Source organism: Abramis brama, assembly GCF_963993115.1.
Source record: "Abramis brama genome assembly, chromosome: 13".
In the NCBI taxonomy this organism is placed as follows: Eukaryota; Metazoa; Chordata; class Actinopteri; order Cypriniformes; family Leuciscidae; genus Abramis; species Abramis brama.
The window spans coordinates 15,704,723-15,726,797 of record NC_139975.1 but is presented as its reverse complement, the minus strand read 5'-3'; the positions used below and the strand labels follow the sequence as shown (position 1 = coordinate 15,726,797).

The 22,075-nt window shown below is 39.0% G+C and overlaps 1 protein-coding gene across 3 annotated transcripts in view; it reads left to right on the top strand.

Moving 5' to 3' along the window:
- The window catches only part of pcdh1b (protocadherin 1b), a 163,807-nt gene that overhangs the window by 9,277 nt on the left and 132,455 nt on the right, over window positions 1–22,075 (top strand). For all 3 annotated transcript variants that reach the window (XM_084132322.1, XM_084132323.1, XM_084132324.1), the window contains exon 3: window positions 1,359–3,539. In XM_084132322.1, the coding sequence (XP_083988448.1) occupies window positions 1,359–3,539 (2,181 nt within the window). The remainder of the gene's footprint in view (window positions 1–1,358; window positions 3,540–22,075) is intronic.

The window sequence follows — 22,075 nt, the reverse complement described above, 5'->3', positions numbered from 1 at the left end:
GCACTCAAGCCCAACATACAGAGTCTGACAAGCGCTTGTAAATGGAAGTCTCAGTTATCCCAATGGGCTTTAGCCTCGGTTCCCACACAACAGGGTTAAAGCGGAAGAAATGGGAAAGCCAAATCATATTTTCACGGGCAATCGATTGATCCCTCATGGTCCCTTTAAACACAAGCTTTACAAAACAGGAGAGAGGTATTGACTGGCGGTGAGAATTACATTTTGAACTGTTGTGGAAACGAATGCGCTGCTAAGATTAGGATAGCCGTGAATGCTGGAAGCTTTCCAAGATCAATCTGAGGCAAGTGTCCATGCAAAACAAAAATTTTAATGACTGTTAATCTCTGTCAACAATTAATCCATGCAACCAAGTTGTATTCAAAAAGCATGTCAGAAGACTTTATTTTCCTCTAAGTCCTCATAAGCATCCTTTGAAGCCAAAGTAAATAAGCAGTAGTGGTATTAAAACAGCTTAATTTTATGATTTCAGAGGGTTGTAAGTGTTGATGGAGTGTTTTAGCTTGTTCAGAGAAATACGCTTCAAATACATTAAATAAAATGAATTCCCAGTTTTCATGGCGGATGAAATGGAGTGACTCATATAGAGCAATAATAACTTAAGCACCATGAATAATCTTATGACTGACTCAGATTAAGGCTGTTCTCTGTAATACATGGTCTGAAACACCATGCATGTTTCATACACACCCAATGACAAAAAGAGGAGAGGAACAAGGAAATCTTGATTATTTGAAAGCTTTAATCAAGCCAGACTTTGATTTATAGTCGTTTAAAATTATTCCCAATTTCACAATAGATCTGAAGGATTTATACAGTAGAAATCTGTGCCAAGACTGAGTAACTTAAGTGATGTCTCAAATTGACTTCATCTAGCAAACTACAGCTAATTTTGGATAATTTGACTCAGTCTAATCATGATTAATCCCACTGAGTAAATACATTTCAAATTTCTCTTCTTATATTGAATATTGAATAATAATAAATTGTTTATGCATAATTGTACCACTAATTAGTGAAAGCACAAACTGCCTTTCTAAAATCAATTGAGGTGTGCTTGATATTAAATTCCTAGAAGATTCAGTATATTTATTAATTAGACTAAATTAGTCTTGTGGTTGGATGAGCTTCTGGGTCTTTTTTTTCCGGTTAATAAAGCATGTTTTTGCCATGCTTATTTTATGCAGCTTACAATGAGCTACACCTAGTTCTGATATTCCTGACTACACATTTTAACCCCTGTATTGACTCTGATGTGTAAATGTGTGATTATATAATCTGTTTTGTAAACTGATGTTTCAGTGCTTTGCTTAGTTTCATTTTGTGTTTTGTGGATTTAGGTGAAGGCCAATGACTCTGACATGGGGCCTAATGGAGAGGTGACCTACAGCCTTCATCAGGCAGCATCAGCAGTCCAAAGGCTTCTTAGCATTGACCGCAACACAGGTACCATTTTTGTCAAAGGCTCGGTGGATCGTGAAGAAATCAGCATGCTCAAGTTCTATGTCCAAGCTAAAGACAATGGTCCCCAATCAAAAAGCTCCAAATCCCTTGTGACTATCACAGTGAAGGACCAGAATGACAATGCACCCTTAATCAGGATCCGGGGCATTGGTCTTGTGACACATGAAGATGGTGTCGCTAACATATCGGAGGACATGCCTGTGGGCACAGCTGTGGCTCTGGTGGAGGTATTAGATAATGATGAGGGCGAAAATGCAGTTGTGACCTGTGTGGTTGCAGGGGACGTCCCATTTCAGCTGCGTTCAGCTAGCGAAACTGGCAATGACCGCAAGAGGAAGTACTTCCTCCAGACAACCACGCTACTAGACTATGAACGGATCAAAGACTACAGGATTGAAATTGTGGCAGTGGACTCTGGCAATCCTGCACTATCCAGCACAAATTCCCTGAGGGTGCAAGTGACAGACATGAATGACAACTCCCCGGTCTTCTCACCATCCTTGTACCAGGTGGAATTTGCTGAGGAGAACCAGCCAGGTGACAAGGTTCTGGATGTGTTAGCCACGGATGCTGACAGCGGGACTAATGCAGAGCTGACATACAGTATAACTGGTGGATCAGTCCCTGAGGGACTGTTTGAAATTAACCCTAACACAGGAGAAGTACGTGTCATGAGCCAGTTGGACCGTGAACAATTAGATCACTATCAGTTTCTAGTTGCAGCAGCTGATAAAGGTGTACCAAGTTTGAGAGGAACTGCCACTGTTGTTGTTAAGGTGCTCGACAGAAACGACAATGACCCCAAATTTATGCTCAATGGTTACAGCTTCTCAGTCCAAGAGAACATGCCACCCCTTAGTCCTGTTGGAATGGTAACAGTCACCGATCACGATGAGGGTGACAATGCTCGTGTTCAACTCTCTGTAGAACCAGACAATGGCAAGTTTATGATTCAAAATGGAACGTACACCATCCTTTCGACTATTTCCTTTGACAGGGAAAAGGAAAGTACCTACAGTTTCCGACTTAAAGCTGTTGATGGAGGTGACCCACCACGTTCCTCCTACGTTGGCATTACTATTAATGTTCTTGACGAGAATGACAATGCTCCTTATGTCACCAAGCCCTCAAACTCCTCATACAAGTTCTTGAATCCCCGCACCAGCCCAGAAACCCATGTAGAACACGTTGAGGCGGAAGACATTGATATTGGTTTAAATTCTGAGCTGGAGTTCAGTATTGTAGGGGGTAACCCTCATGGCTTGTTCCGCATCTCTTCAGAAGGTGAGGTTACGTTGGCTAAAGAGTTCACACCCAAACACATTGGTCTCCACCGTTTGGTAGTAAAAGTTAGGGACAGAGGCACACCGCCACGCCATACGACTGCACTGGTTCACATCTATGTCAATGAGACCATCGGCAATGTCTCACATGTCGAAGGACTTGTTGGACACAGTCTTTATACGCCACTTGAAATGGACATTGCAGGAGATCCAGATTATTCTCATGACCAGCATAGTAACATTCTCTTTGGAGTCTTGGGCGGCCTTTTTGTGGTAATTCTAATCATTGTGGTGGCAGTGATCATCAGGCATGTGCTGAAGGAGAATAAAAGTGGCTACCAAGCAGGCAAGAAGGAGACCAAAGACCTCTATGCTCCCAAACCAGGACCTAAGAGTAATAAGAACAAGAAGGCAAAGAAAAGCAAAGCTCCAAAGCCAGCCAATCCATCTGAAGAGGACGAGGGGGGAAGTCTTCAAAAAGGCCTAAAGTTCAACCTCATGGATGATAACGTCAACGATAGCCCTAGGATTCACCTGCCGCTCAACTACCCCCCTGGGAGCCCAGACCTGGGGCGACACTATCGGTCTAATTCTCCTCTGCCATCCATTCAGCTCCAACCTCAGTCACCTTCTGCCTCAAAGAAACACCAGGCAGTGCAGGACCTGCCGGCCACCAACACCTTTGTAGGAACCGGGGACAACAACTCAACAGGCTCAGACCAGTATTCGGATTACAGCTACAAGGCCAACTCTTCAAAATATAGCACCAAACAGGTAGGAGACGACTTCGAAAGCATGGCAGGGTACCACAGTCCAGAGAACCACAGAGGGTACCACAGCCCAGAGTACCATAGAGGGTACCACAGCCCAGAGTACCATAGAGGGTACCACAGCCCAGAGTACCATAGAGGGTACCACAGCCCAGAGTACGTCAGCCCAGGGTATCAAAGCAACGGGTATCAAAGCAACATGGTGTGGACTAAGGGCATGTATTAGGCGGGAACTGAATGAATGTCAAACCAAAGCTGCACTGATCACAAAGCATGCTCATCACTTGATTGAAAGAAATTTGTTTTTATTTGTCAATCTTTTTTTGTTGTTTTTTTTTGTTTTTGCAGTTCTGTAGTATCATTTATATCCTGAAGGAAACATATGATTTAATTTAATTATTAATCATTTAAATGAAGGAGACAATACCGCACATTATTATTTTTATTTTCTTAGAGAGCCGTTTTCATTTGGACAGTGTTTATTGCTGCCCCTCAAAAGATGAACATAACTACTTAATACCCTTTGAAACACATTTGTGGTGTAATAACCTTCAGACAAGAGTGATGTGCCTTTTTTTCTTTTCTTTTTTTTTTTGCCCTGAATAACAACAAATAATAGCCATCATTGTTTTGATATCTTTTGTTAGGCTAGCTTCAGGTATTTGCACACTTGTTAATGTGTCAAAATTATTCTAAAAAGCAAAACTTTCACGTTGTATTTTTGCATAAAAAAGAAAGTGTGCTGAATAGAATAAAATACACAGGAAGGCCAGTCAATTAAACTGAACATATTTGAACGTTTCCATGGCACATTTTCACAGACCTTTAAAAATGTCTTTAATTATTTGGACCTTGTTAGTCAGAGTTCAATTATTTATACAGATTAATGACTGCTATTTCCCACCTTTTTTCTCAAGCTTCTTTGATTGTGCATGCAAAAAGTGCCTTCTTTTTGTTATGTTCATAAATGAAATGGCTTAATGCAGATACATTAACTACTGATGTCAAAGTGTGCCATCGAGCATTTTTTGAATTAACTGCAGGATTTTCAGTCAGGCTGTGAATAATTCAAATTCATTGTAAATAGAAAGCTACTTGACATTTAAACTAGATCACTTTTCTATAATACTGAACAAGAAAACCAAAAATGAGTATAGTTTGTCTTGGATTTTATTAGCACACCTTTGGAGACAATCATTGGAAAAGGTTTTTTGTTATGCAAGTTGTATATTGTGAATATTAATAACAACCTATTGTGTGTCTCTGTGTGTGTGTGTGTGTGTGTGTGTGTGTGTGTGTGTGTGTGTGTGTGTGTGTGTGTGTGTGTGTGTGTGTTTGTGTGTGTGTGTGTGTGTTCATCCCTTATTATGTTTGTTTTGTGGAATGGCGATGAACAACTTAAATAGCTTTATACAGAAAAATGTACTTAATTCGTTCTTAACACACCAAACATTTTTTGATACCAAATTTGTAAATATACAGTTTAGAACCAACTAGATAGATAATAGATCTCAGCTACTTTGATAGTGGCTCCATCTTTTAATTTTTGTACATTTGATGTTCAAAGTGAGACGCGTGTTCATATTTAAAGCAATAATCACTTGTGTGGAAAGATGCAATGTTAAAATGATGTCCTGCCGGAGCGGCACATTTATACAATGCAGCACGCGCGTCATACAAGTTGAATATGACACAACACTTTGCATTCTGTAGAGCGTGTATCATCTGTGGAACTGTTTAAAGCTGCAGACATCCCCACTTCTGTTTAATTTCTGTCATGTGTTCTTTTGTTTCTATTGATTTGCAATTTGTATTTTGTATTTTTTACAAGTAAAGAAGTTGGCTTTCAATAAAACTTTTGTGAAGGTTTTACATTGTGGATTTAATGTTAAACAGAATCAGTGCATTGAAATTACTCACCAGGGGACAGTAATTCTTAAGGTACAGTATTTCATTTCCATATTCCCATATTTATTTATGACATTGCCCTTTCAATGCATCACATTTTACCTGTAAACATTCACTTTTTATTTATTATCTGACACCATAAAATGTCTACTTCAAAAGCTTTTTAAAATTCTCACAGTACCAGTGAGCACAGGTCGATGTGGTTGCATTACCACAGCTTTTATTTTAAGCTAATATCTAGACAAATGGATTGATTTTGCTTTACTTCTCAGCAAGTTAAGTTTTATAGTATTCACAAAATGCCAAAATGTCCGTTTTGAGTGATCCATATCTTAACAAAATTAATACGACACATTTACAACATCACTCCTCTGGGATTGAGCCAAACATGTAGTCATTTGCTTTTTTTGTGTAATTCTGTGTGTTTTTGTTTTTCTCATTCCTACTGCACATCACAGGAACAAAATCATGTTCCAAGAGGATTTGAGCAGTGCAGACTTGGCGTATCCGAATGACCCTAGAGGAAAGTGAGGTGTTTTGTACAGGTCCTGTCAATCAAAGCCCATTTTTTTGGGCCCCATCTTTAGATTCAAGGAATAGGATCAAGGGATGGTTGTCAGAGGTCTTGTTACGTTTTTTTGTACAATTCGATTGGCTCCTTGTATGCCGGCAGCTAATCTGGGCCACGAAAAAAGAAAAAGACACACACACACACACACACACACATGCAGCCTTTCCTGCCGCTGCTGAACATTTAAATTCTAGCAGCGTCTGCGCTTCTTAAAAGCTGGACGATTTTGCCCTCAGCTTGCACCGTCACCATGGCAACGGACTGACCAGTGTGTGTTGTATGCTGACTCACAGACTGCTCTGAGTGCAGGTGGGGGGACAGAGAGAGAGAGAGAGAGAGAGAGAGAGAGAGAGAGAGAGAGAGAGAGAGAGAGAGAGAGAGAGAGAGAGAGAGAGAGAGACTAGTAGGGATCATTGAGAGATAGAGAAAAAAAAAAAAGTCATTCCACACCATTATTCCATGTACTCTGTTCATGACACCCTAGGTGCTTCATGTTAATGGAAGAAACAGGCCATTCATTCATTCATTTGGTCACATTCCCTTCTATCATGGGCTAGTACTGTCCACTTTACATTTCATTAAAATTAACTTTGAATGTGGTCATATATTGAATATTGGACTCTACTGTACCTTAAGATTGTCATTGTCCCTGTGATCTGCTTTCAATGACAGAAATCAAAGAAGAGGGGATAATGCAGCCTTAAACCAGTTCATGTATGTGCTTGCATAGCATTTCATTTCTATACATTGTTTGGTATGAAAAATAATACAAAATATAGCATACAGTGTTATTTAACTAGTCCGCAAAGTCTTATATACACATTTATAAATTCTACCTTTTACCTTCATAAGAGTTTCATCCTATTGTGCTTGTTTAGCCTCCTCTCGGTTCTCCCAGTTGTAAAAACTTCAGTCAGAGTGTGATTGAGAATTAGTGGATGTCGCTTTGATGTCGGTCCCTTTCATTTTAGGAAAACATGAATTAAAAGATAAAACAAGAGGCTGTCCATTTGTTCCCGCTTTTTCTCGCTCTCGCTCTCGTGTGGTGTGGTCTTGTGACTGTACCTGTTATAGAGCAAAAATCTATTTTTTGAAATGTAAAGTCAATTATGCAAAACAGTTCTGTGGTCTGGGCTGCGGTAGGCTACAGCAGCTGCGAGTCACCCTTTAGCAGCTTCAGTAGTATCTTTATCTCAGCAGTCTGTCCACCTTTCTTTCCTTTAAATAAGCAAATAAGTGCCTACCATTGCTTAGCGCTTAATCAGGCAGAACAAACTCGCCAGTAATAATCGTGACTCATACGGAGACAATATAGCTGAAGGGGGAAAGAGGAAAACAAAATTGTTTCAAAGGAACTCTGACGGAATATTAAGCAACCAGCTTCATTTGCATTATTCAAGTATTTTAGTTGACAATGCAGCTAATTAAAATAAAGAGCTGTTAATTGCGATGAAGCCCCTTTTCCTCCATTCACCTTGACTTTAATTTTTTAACACATAGAGAATATGGAGAATCATTAGCTTTGCTGTGCCTAACACCAGCTAGAAGCACCAGACTGATAGCATCCTTTGTATGCATTTTACAAGGGAAATTACACCATTTGGAGTGATGCCGCTAAATTGCACTCTTTGCCCGCCACACTGCCTGTTTCACATGTGCTATTTAATGCATGTGCATTTCAAGTCATTATCTCAAAATGATGAGCTATTTGATGAAAAATATAAAAAGTTGACTTTAACACAAAGACAACTGAGAAAATAAAAAATTGAGATGAGTCTTTATAAGATAAAAATACATGACATAAAAAGTTGATCAAAGTTGTCATATTTGACTTTTTATGTAATAGTTATGTTTTTTTTATGTCATAATTATCTCAATTTTGACTTTCAGACTCGTACTTTCCCAAAGCATGACTTTTTCTAATGTTGCAGAAATGTGCTCCCACATTTTCTGTCACTGCATCCATTCTTGAGTTTTATTTTAAGAAGAGAAGGAAGGATAGATAAGAAATGAAGACAGTAACAGTGACATATCTGTGTTTTCAGCTTTCCTTCACGTTTTGTTGAGGGAAGGATTTAAGAGAGGAAAGAAGTGGAAGGAAGTGACAGTGGCATCTGTGCCAGTGCATTGCCATTAAAAAAGAACGGAATGGAAGGAATAAAGGAAAAAATAAAGGACACTGATATTTCTGCCTTTTGAGGTTTACAAGTTTGTTGAGAAAAGGATTGACAATTCTGAATAGTCCTGTTGCTTCATAGCATTTGAGGTGTGAACTTAATGAGACACATAACTAAGCTTGTCTTTTTGTTTGTGTTGGGCCATGTTGACACTCTGTTGTAATATGCTAATTAGTTGCCAGTGCCTTTCATAACATGCTTTTTGTCAAGTCTTCATGTGCTGTACTCCTAAAATTTGAATGTGGTACTGCCATAAAGATGTATCTCTTTCCATGGCTTAAAATTCTGTCCCCTTAGCACCTCTATGTTATTACTGTACTTGTTTCACAAGATACGTTGCTGTCCTGTGGGCTTAAATCTGGGACAACAGTGGCAGACAGGTAGATGGCCATCTTGACGCACACACAAAGGAGTGTTTTTGCCTCTCTGTAATCAGTGAATTCCTGAGAGTACAAATCACTCAGCGATGGAGAATTACTCTAGCCTTGCTGGTGTGTGAGTGAGTCACAGCGAAGGCACGTGTGCAAGCCCTTCCAGCTCTCTGGGGGAAAGATAAGGGGACACGCATGCACAAAGGTGAGCAAGAACACAAAGGTTCCTCTATGTGGAACTCTGACATTCACTGTCAGAGCCTTTCTCATTAAGGAGCCTGTCTCTGGGCTCACACTACAACCCGACATCAAGGTCGAACACATTAGCTTTCATTTAGCTCCATTATCTAGATTATCTGAGCTGATCTAATGATAAGTATTAGCAAAGTTCAGCTCTGTGGTCAACGTTAAAGAACTAGTCGACTGTCAGTTGCTGCCCAGTTGGGATTGAGGCCATATGGCTCTCTCTGGGCATATGTGTACAATTATTTGAATGGCCTCTGATTAGAGATTAGTGTGTTAGGACATGCTAATTGGGAAATGTTTCCGGTTAGCCTTTAGGGTTTAAGGCTTGGGCAGCTGGGTGGAGACCAAAGGACATGTCAGATTTTTAAACAAAAGTACATACAACTTTTTGCTAAAACAGAGAGCATATATATATATATATATATATATATATATAATATCTCAAATGTATTTTGTCTAGAGGTCTCATCAATGTCTCAAACTGTGCCCTGATTTGGCACAAAACTCAATGTGAGCTCACATTTCTTGTCAAATACTTAAAGGTGCAATAGGCGATCTGGGAAATGCTAACTTTAGCCTGCTAGAATTGAAAGCATTCGATCCCACCCTCCCTGCAAATCGCTGTCCAAAGCCACGCCTCCTCCAAAACAAATGAACACGCAGAGTATTTGTGTATTTCAGCTTTAATCACATGCGATTTCAGGACATAGCGGTCGAATCTCACTGGATTATCTGCATAGGGCAAAGCACATAGAACTGCACTGTCATACCTGAAATGTAGATTCTTGTCACTTGTTGTCAATTCAGAAGGAAAGTTAGGTTGTTTGCCTGCCATTCTCGCTGTGTCTGTACAGTGTATGAGCAACGCACTGATGACATAATGATGTCTGCTGACCGAATGAAATGATTGAACGAACATATTATATATATTTAACATTTAGACCGCTTAACATAGTGATTACTATCAGAATATGAGGAGATTTCAACCAGCATAGCAAAAACAAATTCTGTAGAGAATCACCTATTGCACCTTTTTAAGTCTTAAAGCTAAAAAAGCTGAATTTTCAGCAGCCATAACTCCAGTCTGCAGTGTCACGTGATCCTTCTAGAAAGCATTATAATAAGATGATTTTGTGGTCAATTATTACTGGAGTTCAATTATTAATAATTCTCATTATTATCAATGTTTAAATAAAATGTTTTGTTTCTTAATACTTTTGTGGAAACCATGATATATATATTTTTTTCAGGATTCCTTGATTAATAGAATGTTTAAAAGCACAGCATATATATATATTTTTTTATTTTTATTTTTATATGGAAATCCTTTCTAACATTATATATGTATTTACTGCCACTTTTGATCAATTTAATGCAGTGTTCTCAACTGGTTTGGCCATGAAACCCACATTTTTCCATCCTAAAACTTTAGGAATTTGAACCAAGCTAATTTAATTCTCAAATTGCCATCAGAAGTGCCATCCTTTTTTACTTACATGCATATAAATTGTAAGAATATAACGCTGATGAATAACAGTATAAGGAGGTTTGTTATAGGCTACTGGTAGGCTATGAACTCTCCTCATATCCTGATAGCAATCAATGATAGAAGTGGTCTAAATATATATATAAAAAAATGCACTTATATCTTCGGTCCGAGACTCCGAATGCAGTGATACAATGTCCTACCCGCCTGTCACCACACATGTATTTTCATACCTCCGTGCACACTGCTCGCGTACACATCACACGTCATCATCAGCGTTTGCAGAGTTGTAGACCGAGCGCCACAAACAAACAGCAGCCGCAGTTCCTCCTGAACCAATGCAACAAGTTTATGCTGTGTTCATGCCAACGTAATTACGAGATATGACAACCCGTGATGTTGCATCCGGAGCTGCTCATGTCCTCAGACCTCGGAATTAGCGTTTCAATGTCAACACTATCAACACAGAAATGAATCTGCAGCAGTCAGGTGGAACAACTAAGGTTAGAGGTCTGTAAGTCGTTTAAGTTCATTATTATTGTAATGTTATGTGCTTTGTGACATGAGGTAATTTAACGTAGTCTCTTGTGACGCGTTGCAGACTGGGGTTGGATCTTATGCTTTCAAAGCTAGCTTGCTATAGCTAGCCTCTCTTTAAATAGCTACCCCAAACTAGTATTTGTTAATACAGTGAAGTTAGTAAGTTGGTATGAATCACCACAGTCATCAAAAATATAGGAAATAACAAAACAAGTGGAAAATAAAATGGTATTCTGGAAACTACAATTAACTTACCATGGTAAACACAATCTAACATAAAACATATCAAATCCATCCCAGCCAACACACAACGTACAACTTATGTAATTTATTAGTACCTTATGGTTATTTCACGACTTGCTAAATAAAAACCTAAACGATGTTGCATGCTCATAACTTCATTATCTCTTTGTTATAGTGAAGTGATACTATACAGCGCGCGGCTCCACATTTGCGTAAGCAATTGAGTGGATGGACGGGAAAGTTCATTTTTCTGAGGTCAAAGACTTTCTATTTCGTTAAGAAAAAAAGAAAAAAAATTACTTAAGAGCAATTACACTGACACACAGCCTGACAACATCTCATCTGACAGATAGCAGATCTGAATCGGGACAACGCGTTTTTCTCAGGCACTCTTTACTAAACTGCTTCGGACAGAAGTGTCCACACTCCTCAGATTTCACTCGCGTCTTTTAAAATAAAAGTCTTGCATCAGAAAAACATACAATTACGCTTGTTTCTGCTGTTGTTTCTTTAACTAGCATTTTTGTGTCGCGACCCACCGGTGTAGTTGTGTAATGGCTGCTGAAAATTCAGCTTTGCCATCACTGGAACGAATTACATACATTACATTGTATTATTTCACTATAATACTGTTTCATTGTATAGTTATATCATCAAATAACCTCATAGTGAGCATAGAAGACTTCTTTGAAAAACATTTTAAAAATATAATTATTATTATATATATATTACTTAATTATTCCAGTCTCGGTAGTAGCTTATGTGTACACACTTAATTTTATGTCTGAATTGTTTCTATTTTTATTTCTATTAAGGGATTTTAGAGATTACATTTGAGACAAAGCTGACATGTAGCCTATTGGTTCTCCTGAGCTATAAACTGAGCATATAAAGTTGTCCTCTGGGGTCTTTCTCAGGTTGATAAAGGCCCAAGCGGTGCATAAAACGTTTCTCTTTATCTCCCTCTCTCTTGTTCTCTCCCCTGTCACTTTACTCTTGTGGGCTGTCATTGTTTCTGGGCGAGGTGTCGTGTGCCGTGTGGTGACTGCACTCTTTGCCTGTGCAACTGCAGAATCCGACTGCTACTCCACTTCTCTCCTCCCCGGAGGCCCATCCACACACCCTGGCATTGTCAGGCAACATCTGCTGAAATTACGCCTGGCTGTCCCCCTCCTGCGCACACACACATACTCGCTCTCCGCACAGACGCTGACAGCGTCCATCTTTATAGCTCCTGACAGCGGATGAATGAACTCGCTTGCGCTTGCTCAACTACTCGCTCAGACAAATACACACACCCAGATGCGCTCGGCTGCATGGACAGAAATTAGCCTCATAATCGTAAAAACGAACATGAAATCCAATCAAACCCTTCATGTGCACAGTCAACAGAGTTTAATCCCTTTATTTATGCATTTGCTAGCTCTAAAAAACAAAACCAAAAAAAAACAGAATTCACTTTGCATAGCCATTAAGATAATTTTAGTCCAATGATGTTACAGAGATTTGCATGGTGCGTGTTTATGGCACATTTAGCGTTCTGCCTCACTGCTCTGCTCTTCTGCCTCATAAGGCACTTGCTGTTCACTGTCTCTACAGATCTGCTTTTAATTTCACAATAAGGGCACAGAGAGAAACGTAGAGATCCTTCAGAAATCATTCTAGTGTACTGATTTAGTGCACAAAACAAAAAAATCTTATCAATGTTGAAAACGGTTGTTCTGCTTAATATTTTTGTGGAAACTGAATTTTTTTTGTCACTTTTGATCAGATGCATCATTGCTGTTTTTTTAAAAAAGTAAAATAATAAATCTTATTGTCCCCACACTTTTGAACGGTCATTTGCAATTGTGTAAATTTTTAGGAGGACCCTAGCATTTAGGATAGCAGTTAACGCACGTTGACTTAAAGCCCCACAACTTTAAAGGCAGGGTAGGTAGGACTATAAAAAAAAAAAAAGATCCAAATTTGTTAAAACTTTCTATATATATCAATACATAATTAAAATGTAAGTACTCTGAAAAAAAGAGTATAAAAAGCAAGTGACTCTAGACCGTTTAATCTGTATTAAACACAGCTCATTATTTCGATTCGGGACGAATCAAAGGATTGGCTTAGGCGACTGTCACTCTCTCTCGCAACCATGGCAACAACCCTTTTGCCACGGGATCTGCCCACTTGCGCGCGGACGCGCGCACGTTTGATTTGAGGAATTCGAGAGGCACTGAACCTAGGAATAGCAAAACAATGGCAGAGAAAGAGCAATCAAAATTCACATTACCGGCATGCAGTTAGTGAAGGCAAACAAGGCAAAAAAAAAGAAGACAGTACAAGAAAAGGTAATGAACAAAAAGTCTTTGGATAAACAAAGAAATAAAACGCGTGTCAATATCGGCGTAGCTTTCCAGCGACCACCCCGTCCTCAGCCTCTACTTCCTCGGACCCTAGTTGCACGCCACGGCCTCTTGCACGACCTCCTCTGCTTCGCCCTAAAATTATTTTTATTTTACAAAAGGACATTTTACAAACCTACATTTTGCGCATGTGCTCCTGCATGCACTTTTCCAGTCACAACACAGCAATCAAAGGAGGACGCGCTGAAAACTGTAATGCTGTTCTCTTCCTTCGAATGTTTGAGTTGCAGAGGAATTTGTGACTGTTTCAGCTGTTCAACCACATCAAAGTTTCGTAATTAGTAAGTCCGTGCTTTTTCTCTTTTTGTTCTTATGTGCTGAAGGGCTGCTGTGCCTTGGTGAAACGGTGTTTGTACGTGAAGAGCTCTTTTCCAAAACGCCATAAACCTAAAAAGCTGCCTCAAAGAACCAGCAAAAGTAATGATTATGAATGTGTAAAATATTGCAATAAGACATTTTAATTGTTTATTAATTTCTGTGTCGGCTGCAAAGATGAAGTTGACGATATTTGACTCGCGATCTTCGCAGTAGGCTAGTGAACGCATGCACCGGAGAAATGCACATTTAGGCTACATAGTTTTATTTTGTTTTGGATGGTTTTGTTTAGAACCAGATTTCTGTAAATATATTCCACATTTTTTAGGCCTGTGAGGCGAGGCTACGGTTCGGTTCACGATGATATAATCTCCAGTTCAAGCACCTTATGTTGTGATTGATAGCCTATATTTACTTTATGTATTTAATGCAGGAATGAAAATATTAATGAATTAATGAAAAAAAAATATATTAAAATTAAGATACAATTAATACAAAACGAAATTCGTTTTAAAGAAAGGCTTTGTGCTTTCTGTTTTGAGGTCTCTGTTAAAGTTTGAAAGTCTCAGTGCAGCTTTCAGAGCGCTCGCGTCCATAATGGAGAACTGTCAAGTAATATTGTTTTTTCCTCATAAATGCAAACACGAAAAATAAAAGACAAAAACTTTTTTAAAAAGACAAACCATAAATTTAGAAAAAAAAAAAAAAAAGATGGATTTATAGCGTTTTGGGGGAAAAATGAATGGATTTATACCGTTTTGAAAATGTTAATTTTTTTTTACTTTGAATTGATCATCAACAATATTGTTGTTTGATTTAATAATCACTGTTGCAAGAAGTGCCTAGTTAAGTTTTTTTTTTTTTTTTTTTTTTTTGTAAGTGGAAAAAGTAGGGGGTGCCACAGATTCTGTTTAGTTAGCTCCTTTATTGTTTTTTCTATAGCCTAGAATAATATAGGTCAAATGCAGCAAGTCAAAAGACCAACTGGACCTTCTTTGCCAGTTTGCTCACATTTCTTTGAAGGATGGCAAAAATATCGCCTGAATATCTATATCTAGATATTGGAAAAAAATATCGAGATATTCATTTTTGTCAATATCTCCCACCCCTACATGCAGAACACCATATATGTTATGAATCTTACACGAAATTCATCTTCATCACAATATAACTGATGGTAATGTAAAAAAGTGTATCAATGCAACCTGTTTTTAGCTTATATAACTAGCTCGTTAGCGAATCAAAAAATATATATTTTAAATTTACCAATATCAATATGCTAGCTTGATAGTGAGTACTAAAATACATCTTATTTGTTTATATTCATAAGCAATTAGCGTTAGATTTTTTTATTACATGTGATTCTGACATGATGTCACTACATGCACTGTGCTCCTTCCTCTCTGCTTGTCTCAGGTAAATAATGCGTCTTCAGCTCAGCGGTTGGAGTCGCGCGTTCATGTGTTTTGGGGGCGTGGCTTTGGAAGGAGCCCAGAAGGGAGGGGGTGGGAGTGAATGGAAATAATGAACTGTCTTTAAAACAGTCCTGAGAGGTCTACAGACACTCGATTTTTATACTTTCTTTTTCAGAGTACTTACATTTTAATTATGTATTGATATGTACATAAATTTTAAACAAATTTGAAAAAGAAGTTTTTTAGACCATTCCTACCTACCCTGCCTTTAAGTCTGCAAACCCAATATTTAGAGCAAACCAAGAAGCCATACGGACAGAGCCTAAATGGCCGTAGGTGATTTGGCTCGTATTGCTAGTAAACGGCAGTGACAGAACAGATGTTTTTTAGCATAATACACACTTACATACATACTCGCTCGCATTAAGATGGAACAATCTGGACCCGCATAGAAAGGAGTAAACACGTTGCAGACAGGTTAATGGATTTTGCTGCGGTGAATGTAGATGCGTGTAATGTGAATTGCTTCGTTGCTTAGTCCTCTGAGCACAGGGTGGGGCCTTGATGATCTTTGACCTGTGCAGTAGTCTCCGGTATGTTGCAGACATCTCTTGTGCCTGTGCCAGGCTGTTAGCAGGTGGCACGGATCTGCCAAGGCGTGCGCTCACTGACCTGTGCTACAACCACCAACACTCGCCGTCTGTGTGTGGGTGTTTTTGCGAGACTGATACACAAGGAATCTGCTGCCCTTTTGTGCTCCTCATAATGATTTTTTCCAGGTCTTTAGTGTGATTGATGTTGAAGAGAGATTCTACTACTGTCTAAAGCATGTGGTTCATTTAAGGCAAACTATAAGGCCATAAGCATAGTAACACGTACAGGATGTGGCTATGCTGACACATGATACTTGTGGGTTTTACATTTTCCTGATGGTCACACTAGGTATTATTTCCTTTTTGTCCTCCTATTTTTGTTTCCATTTCCGATAAGGCAGTAAACACTAAAATCTATTCTATATTAATTAGTTAAATTAATTATTAAATAAATAATTGTTTATTTTTGTTCCAACCAGCCATGACTGCAACTAGCAACAAGACATTTGATTGGTCACTTTGTTTGTTGCACTTTTCTGGGTACTATGGGAATTTATTTCTTAATCGGTATTTTTGTCTGGTTTCCTCTAAAAATATTAATAAAACAAGGTGTGTAATACAATATTTTCAGATGATAAAATTATTATTTTTAAATGACTTTCCTTGTTTTAAGCAATTATTTGATCAAGTTATATATAAAAATGCAAATCAGTGGTTCTTGTTTCTTTTTTTCTTTTCTTTTTTTTGCTGTGTAGCCACACCCGCAGCAAATCCTAGTTGGCTTTCCACGTCAAATACGTCAAAAAACTGGATGTGATTTTGTCTTAATTTTGTCTTTTTTTTCGACTGTGGACAGATCTATTACTTGATGCTGCAAACTTGTTGCATTTCTCCTAGTCAGGATGTGGTTTAAAGGATATAGTAAACCGGCCATAGACATTTGTAAACACTTCCTTTCACATCCCCCTCATGTTTTACCCCCAAGATGAAACCGTACAGCTCATCTCTGATTTCATGTCTCTTTCTGTCTGTCGCACACAAGTAGACACTCACTTCAACTCCCTTCATCTCGAATCAACTTTTGAGTGACAAACGACTGGGCTCGGGCATCAGGGCATGTGATTTCGTTGGCATACCTTAGATGAGCCATTAGTCATGTCTATATTTAACCTAGCTCTGCACTGGTGCCCACCTTTCATGTGGCAACTTGGCAGCGAAAAGAGAAGAGATTGGAGAAAAACGAGAGATTGGAGAAAGAAAGTCTCATAGATAGGATGGAGAGTATTCAACTGCCATCACTGCTGCCTTCATCTGCGGGGTGAGAATTGGTACTGCGTTCGGCTGGCGTGAGGAAGGCGTTGCTGCATACTGGTGTGTGATTGCAGTCAACGGGGGGTTTGTTAGAGGAATGAGGAAACGGGAAGGGAATCAGAGAAAGGGGGACTGTGATGGGGTAAAGGTTGATTTTTTTTTCACAAAGGAAAATGCATTTGGAGAGTGAATGAAAGGAGCGGTTGAGAGAAATGAGAAGGTAATGATAAAGTAAGAAGGATTTAACTAGAAGAGCTCGGTGAGAATATTCATCTCAGCATCTGAAAGGGATAAGTTATCCCCGCCCGCCCGCCCGCCAAAAAAAAAAAAAAGGCCACTTTTCTCAGTCTTCTAAAGCTATATGATGATTATACAAATAAATTATGTTTTAAGATGTCTAAGGACCCTATCATACACCCGATGCAATGCAGCGCTAGGCACGACGCAATGCAGCGCTAGGCACGACGCAAGTGTTTTTTTTGCTAGTTTCAGCGTGACACAGTTATCATTTTCACGTCATGTGCCACGTTGTTTAAATAGCAAATGCATTTGCGCACATGGTGTGTTCAGGCGCATTGTTGGCACATTGCTAATTTGAGGCAACTGGAATTTGCTGCACACAGGGACGTGCAGCAGCACACAGACATGCCAAATATTCAAAATAAAAGGATTACAATGTAAAATATTGTTATTGTGTACATAAAGATATGGTGGAATCCGGCCTGTCCCATAGATGTTCTGTTTGCTTGCTTTAACCTTGCGCACGAGAATATCCGTTTCCTCTCTGGAGACGCGTTCAGTCTTTCCACTTGCAAATTCCGCCATGTAAATAGCGAATCTTTTTTTAACTGGCTTTTAAATGGAATGGGAGATGAGATTCTGATTGGTTTATTGCATGTTACGCCCAAAACGCACCCATTACTCATTAAGAGAATAGGGACAACACTTTTAGACCATGCGTTGGGCGCACCAACCATTTTACCCATTGTTAAACTAGCAAAAATGGATTCGGACACGCCCTGAGTGCACTTGTGCCGTGCGTTTTAGACCATGTGCTTAGATCGTTAAAATAGGGCCCTAAGTCTTTATTCATTGATCATTTATTATGCTAGTGTTGTGACAGGATAGAGATATTCTATGGCTTAATTGATGTGTTGGAATATAGTCCATGAGTCCGACAGATCACTTGTATGGTACATGCTTTTTTGATATTTTGGAGCTTGACAGTTATTGTACTCATTCACATTTATTGCACTGAAAAAAATGCTAGCATATTTTTCAATGAAAATCCCCTTCTCTGTTCCGTAGAACAAGGTCAAACACATTTAGAACAATATGAGATTGAGCAAATGATGAACTATTCTTATAAGGTGTAAGAGAGATGGTGAGATGAGTAAAGGAATGGAAAATTAAGATGGGGTTTTAAATGAACACAAGAGGAAGTATCTCTTACTCATCTATCGATCTCTCAATCTATCGGTCAATCTTTACCAGTCCCTGTGGGGGTCTTTTTCAGCCTCATGGCAGCACCTATCGACGGTGAGAAAGCCACATACGCGACTAGCCACATACGCACAGTCAGGCTTGCAATTTTTGCCAGTCAGAATTATTATTATTATTCAGAGTTTATTTTTGGGGTAGAATTTTATACGCTACCACTACCATTCAGAAGTTTGTGGTTTTTGTTTTTTATTGTTTTTGAGAGAATTTTCTTATGTTTGCCAAAGGCTGCATTTATTTGATCACAAATTATTATTATTTTTTTTAATTAAAATATCTGTTTTCTTTTTTAATATATTTAATTTATTCCTGTGATGGCAAAGCTGAATTTTCAGCAGTGCATGTGTGTGGAGCGAGGGATTGAGGGACAGCATCAGCACGGGTCCGTGTGGGTCATGGTCAATCCGCTCCTCCTTCTGCTTGACCGGACACCACTCTCAGAGAGGTCATTCGCTGTCTCACTACTTGCTCTGTCTTTCAGTCTCTTCTCAACTACTTAGAACTTACGCACTGCTAAAAGTCACTTTCACAGCATACCTTCTCAATTTGCTCTGTGTGGGCTCCATTTTATTCCTCTTTCCCTCCATTTCACCATTTCTGGCTGTTTGTCAGCTCCGTTTATCCACCCCACACAACTCTGAGACTGTTGACTCTCTAAAACAAAGCACTTTTCACCAGATGTGGCTGGACACAGGAGAGGATATGAGACAGAAGAGTGGGTATAGCCTTGGGTTGTTCTGAGTATGACTACAATGGTTATGATTATGAATCACTCTGACAGGTTAGCTTGAGGTTTTAGGCTGACGAGTTGGAGGTAATAAGTTGTGAGTGTGTAAATAAGGCGCAAGATGAATGTAGATGTTTTATCATTATAAACATTATCATTATATATTTATTAATCAATATTCCCCTTTTTCAGTTTCATATCTTGTATAATGAATATCCAAGTGCATTTAATGTTTCGTTTGTGTGTGTGTGTGTGTGTGTTTGCACAGCTGTATGTGTGTGTGTCGTGTTTGCCCCGGGTCTCTGCAGATCACTTGAGCATACACCTCCTCACCATAACCGCAAGAAGTAGACACTGTCCATCCATTTATCCACAACAGATCCTCTCAGCTCCTGCTGCTACAAGCCCTGTCCTCTGCCTTCATATATGTGTGAGAGTGTGTGTGCAAAGAGCGTACACTTTGCATTCTCTGTATCAAGTTTTCCCCTTTAACTTGCACCTCATAAGGTGTGCGTTTGCTTTGCTGTTCTTTAGAGTGTGTGTCAGATTTACTCAAATCTTCAAGACCTCATTATATATATAATATGTATATATATATGTAATATATATATATATATATATATATATATATATATATATATATATATATATATATATATAAATTATCTTAAAATAATACTTTAATAGGATGCATTTAATTGATCAAAAGTTATACAGTACAGTATTGTAGTATATTGTAGTATGGTATAATATAGTAGATTTTGTGTCATATAATCACTTGTATATACCTTAACTCACTAGTTTAAATTTTTTATTTAATAATTTACGATTGCACAGTAGTTTATGATTCTGTTTTCAGTTTGGTCTCCAGGGACACACTGCTTTTGTGCTTGCTTTTGCTCATAGCTGTGGTCAGTCCTCGCCCCAAACACACACATCCCATCTATCTCTGCACTCCTTACTTTATTTAATATTGCCACTGCTAGTCTCACCTTGAGCTTTCTTCCCTCAGCTGCAAACTGTTTGCCTGAGATAACACAATCTTACAGGAGAGATAAATAAAGAAATGAGAGAGAGAGAGAGAGAGGGACGGGGGCGGCGGGGGGGATTATTTAGTGATGTTTCTTCACAGCCTCTTCTCACACGTAATCAAAATTCATTAGGCACATTAGTCTTTTCAGCAGGGCACGATGTGTCTTCCTGTAAAGCTGAATCATTATGACACTTTTGTTCTACTATCCTTCTCTCTCTCTCCTCCTCCTCTCCCTCAAATTCTTTTTTTCCTCTCTGTCTTGAGGGCAGCAGACTGCTTGCATATGCGTGGTGATATGTCAGTCAGCCGTTAGTGGGGAGGTGTAATCTATTCTGTGGATAAAGAAAGAGCGATAGTGAGAGGTGTAGTGAAGAACACAGGGTGTCTCCGAGCTGTTTTACGCTAGTTTTTCTCCCATCCCGGCTTTGAGTAATCTACACTCTCTGTCTCAAGGTCAGCATGCTCTTCAATGAGGTTTTAGCAAAGGGTATACACTTTGTCCACTTTCTGTCTGCATGTGCTGATCCAGGTACAAACCACCCATGCACTGTATGTCGCTTTGTAAAAAACCCTGAATATTCTTTGTCAGTTTCCTGTTGTCTTAAAAGGCCCCTTGACATGGTACGGCATAACCGGGGATTCCTAGTTTTCGTATTCACCAGGAGAGAGGCTGCAGAATGAGTGTGGAACTGAAAACATCACTACTTATGAGGCTCGTTCACATGAATCCTGTTTTTTTTTTTTTTTTTTTACATACATGGCTGCTAACAGCACACCGGTTAAGATAAAGATTGTATCCTTTTACTGATAGTACTCATTGACCAATTGGTGGCTTGATAGATAGAACGATAGATAGCCTAGATAGATAGAATGATTGACTGATTGACCCATTTGGAGACCCCACCAATAATTGGTGGACATTTTTTTTCATGCAGCTACAACTTTGTGTACTGGAAAAAAAAATTAGTTCCTCGCAAAATGTAAAAATATATGAACCTAATGTCACCTATCATGTACTGTATAGAATGCCCTTAATTCACTGCGGCAGCCACCTTCCATTTATTCACATTTTCTATTTGTGAATCCTGCAATGTAAAACTGTGACAAGGGCATTTTTTTCACCCTGAAAGAAGACCTACTGGTGACAACCTCCAGCCTTTTTGTGCTGACCCTTGCCTCCTTTTTGGGTGATTCACAGCCTCACTGACCTGGCCATCCTTTAATCAGAGCCATACAGAAAGCAGGGCACTAAGGCATATCTTTCTCTCCCTCTCGTCTACATCCCTTGGCTTTAATCTCTCAGCATTAGGCAGGGTTGAAGGCTAAATGTGTGCCTTGGTCTTAATCACTGCTCTGTCTATTCCTTTCTGCCAGAAATCTGGCAAAAGGCCTGAGCACGACAGAGAGAAACAGAAGAAAGGGAGTTAAAGGAGGTCTGAAGCTGTCAACTGGGAATTCAAATTGCACCCTTGTCTATATAATGCACAAAATTCTCCTGAAATCAGTAAAAAAAAGAATAAAAAAAGAAAAAAAAACTGAATTGATTACATATGTAGACCTGGTACGTCTAGTCTACATGAACAGTACTGTAGTATTTGTTATGCTGAAATCAAGCAATGTCGTCTGTCGAGTCACATTCAGGTCTGAAGTCAAGCTAGTTGTGCCGGAAAGGGTGGCAGCTGCTGTTTAC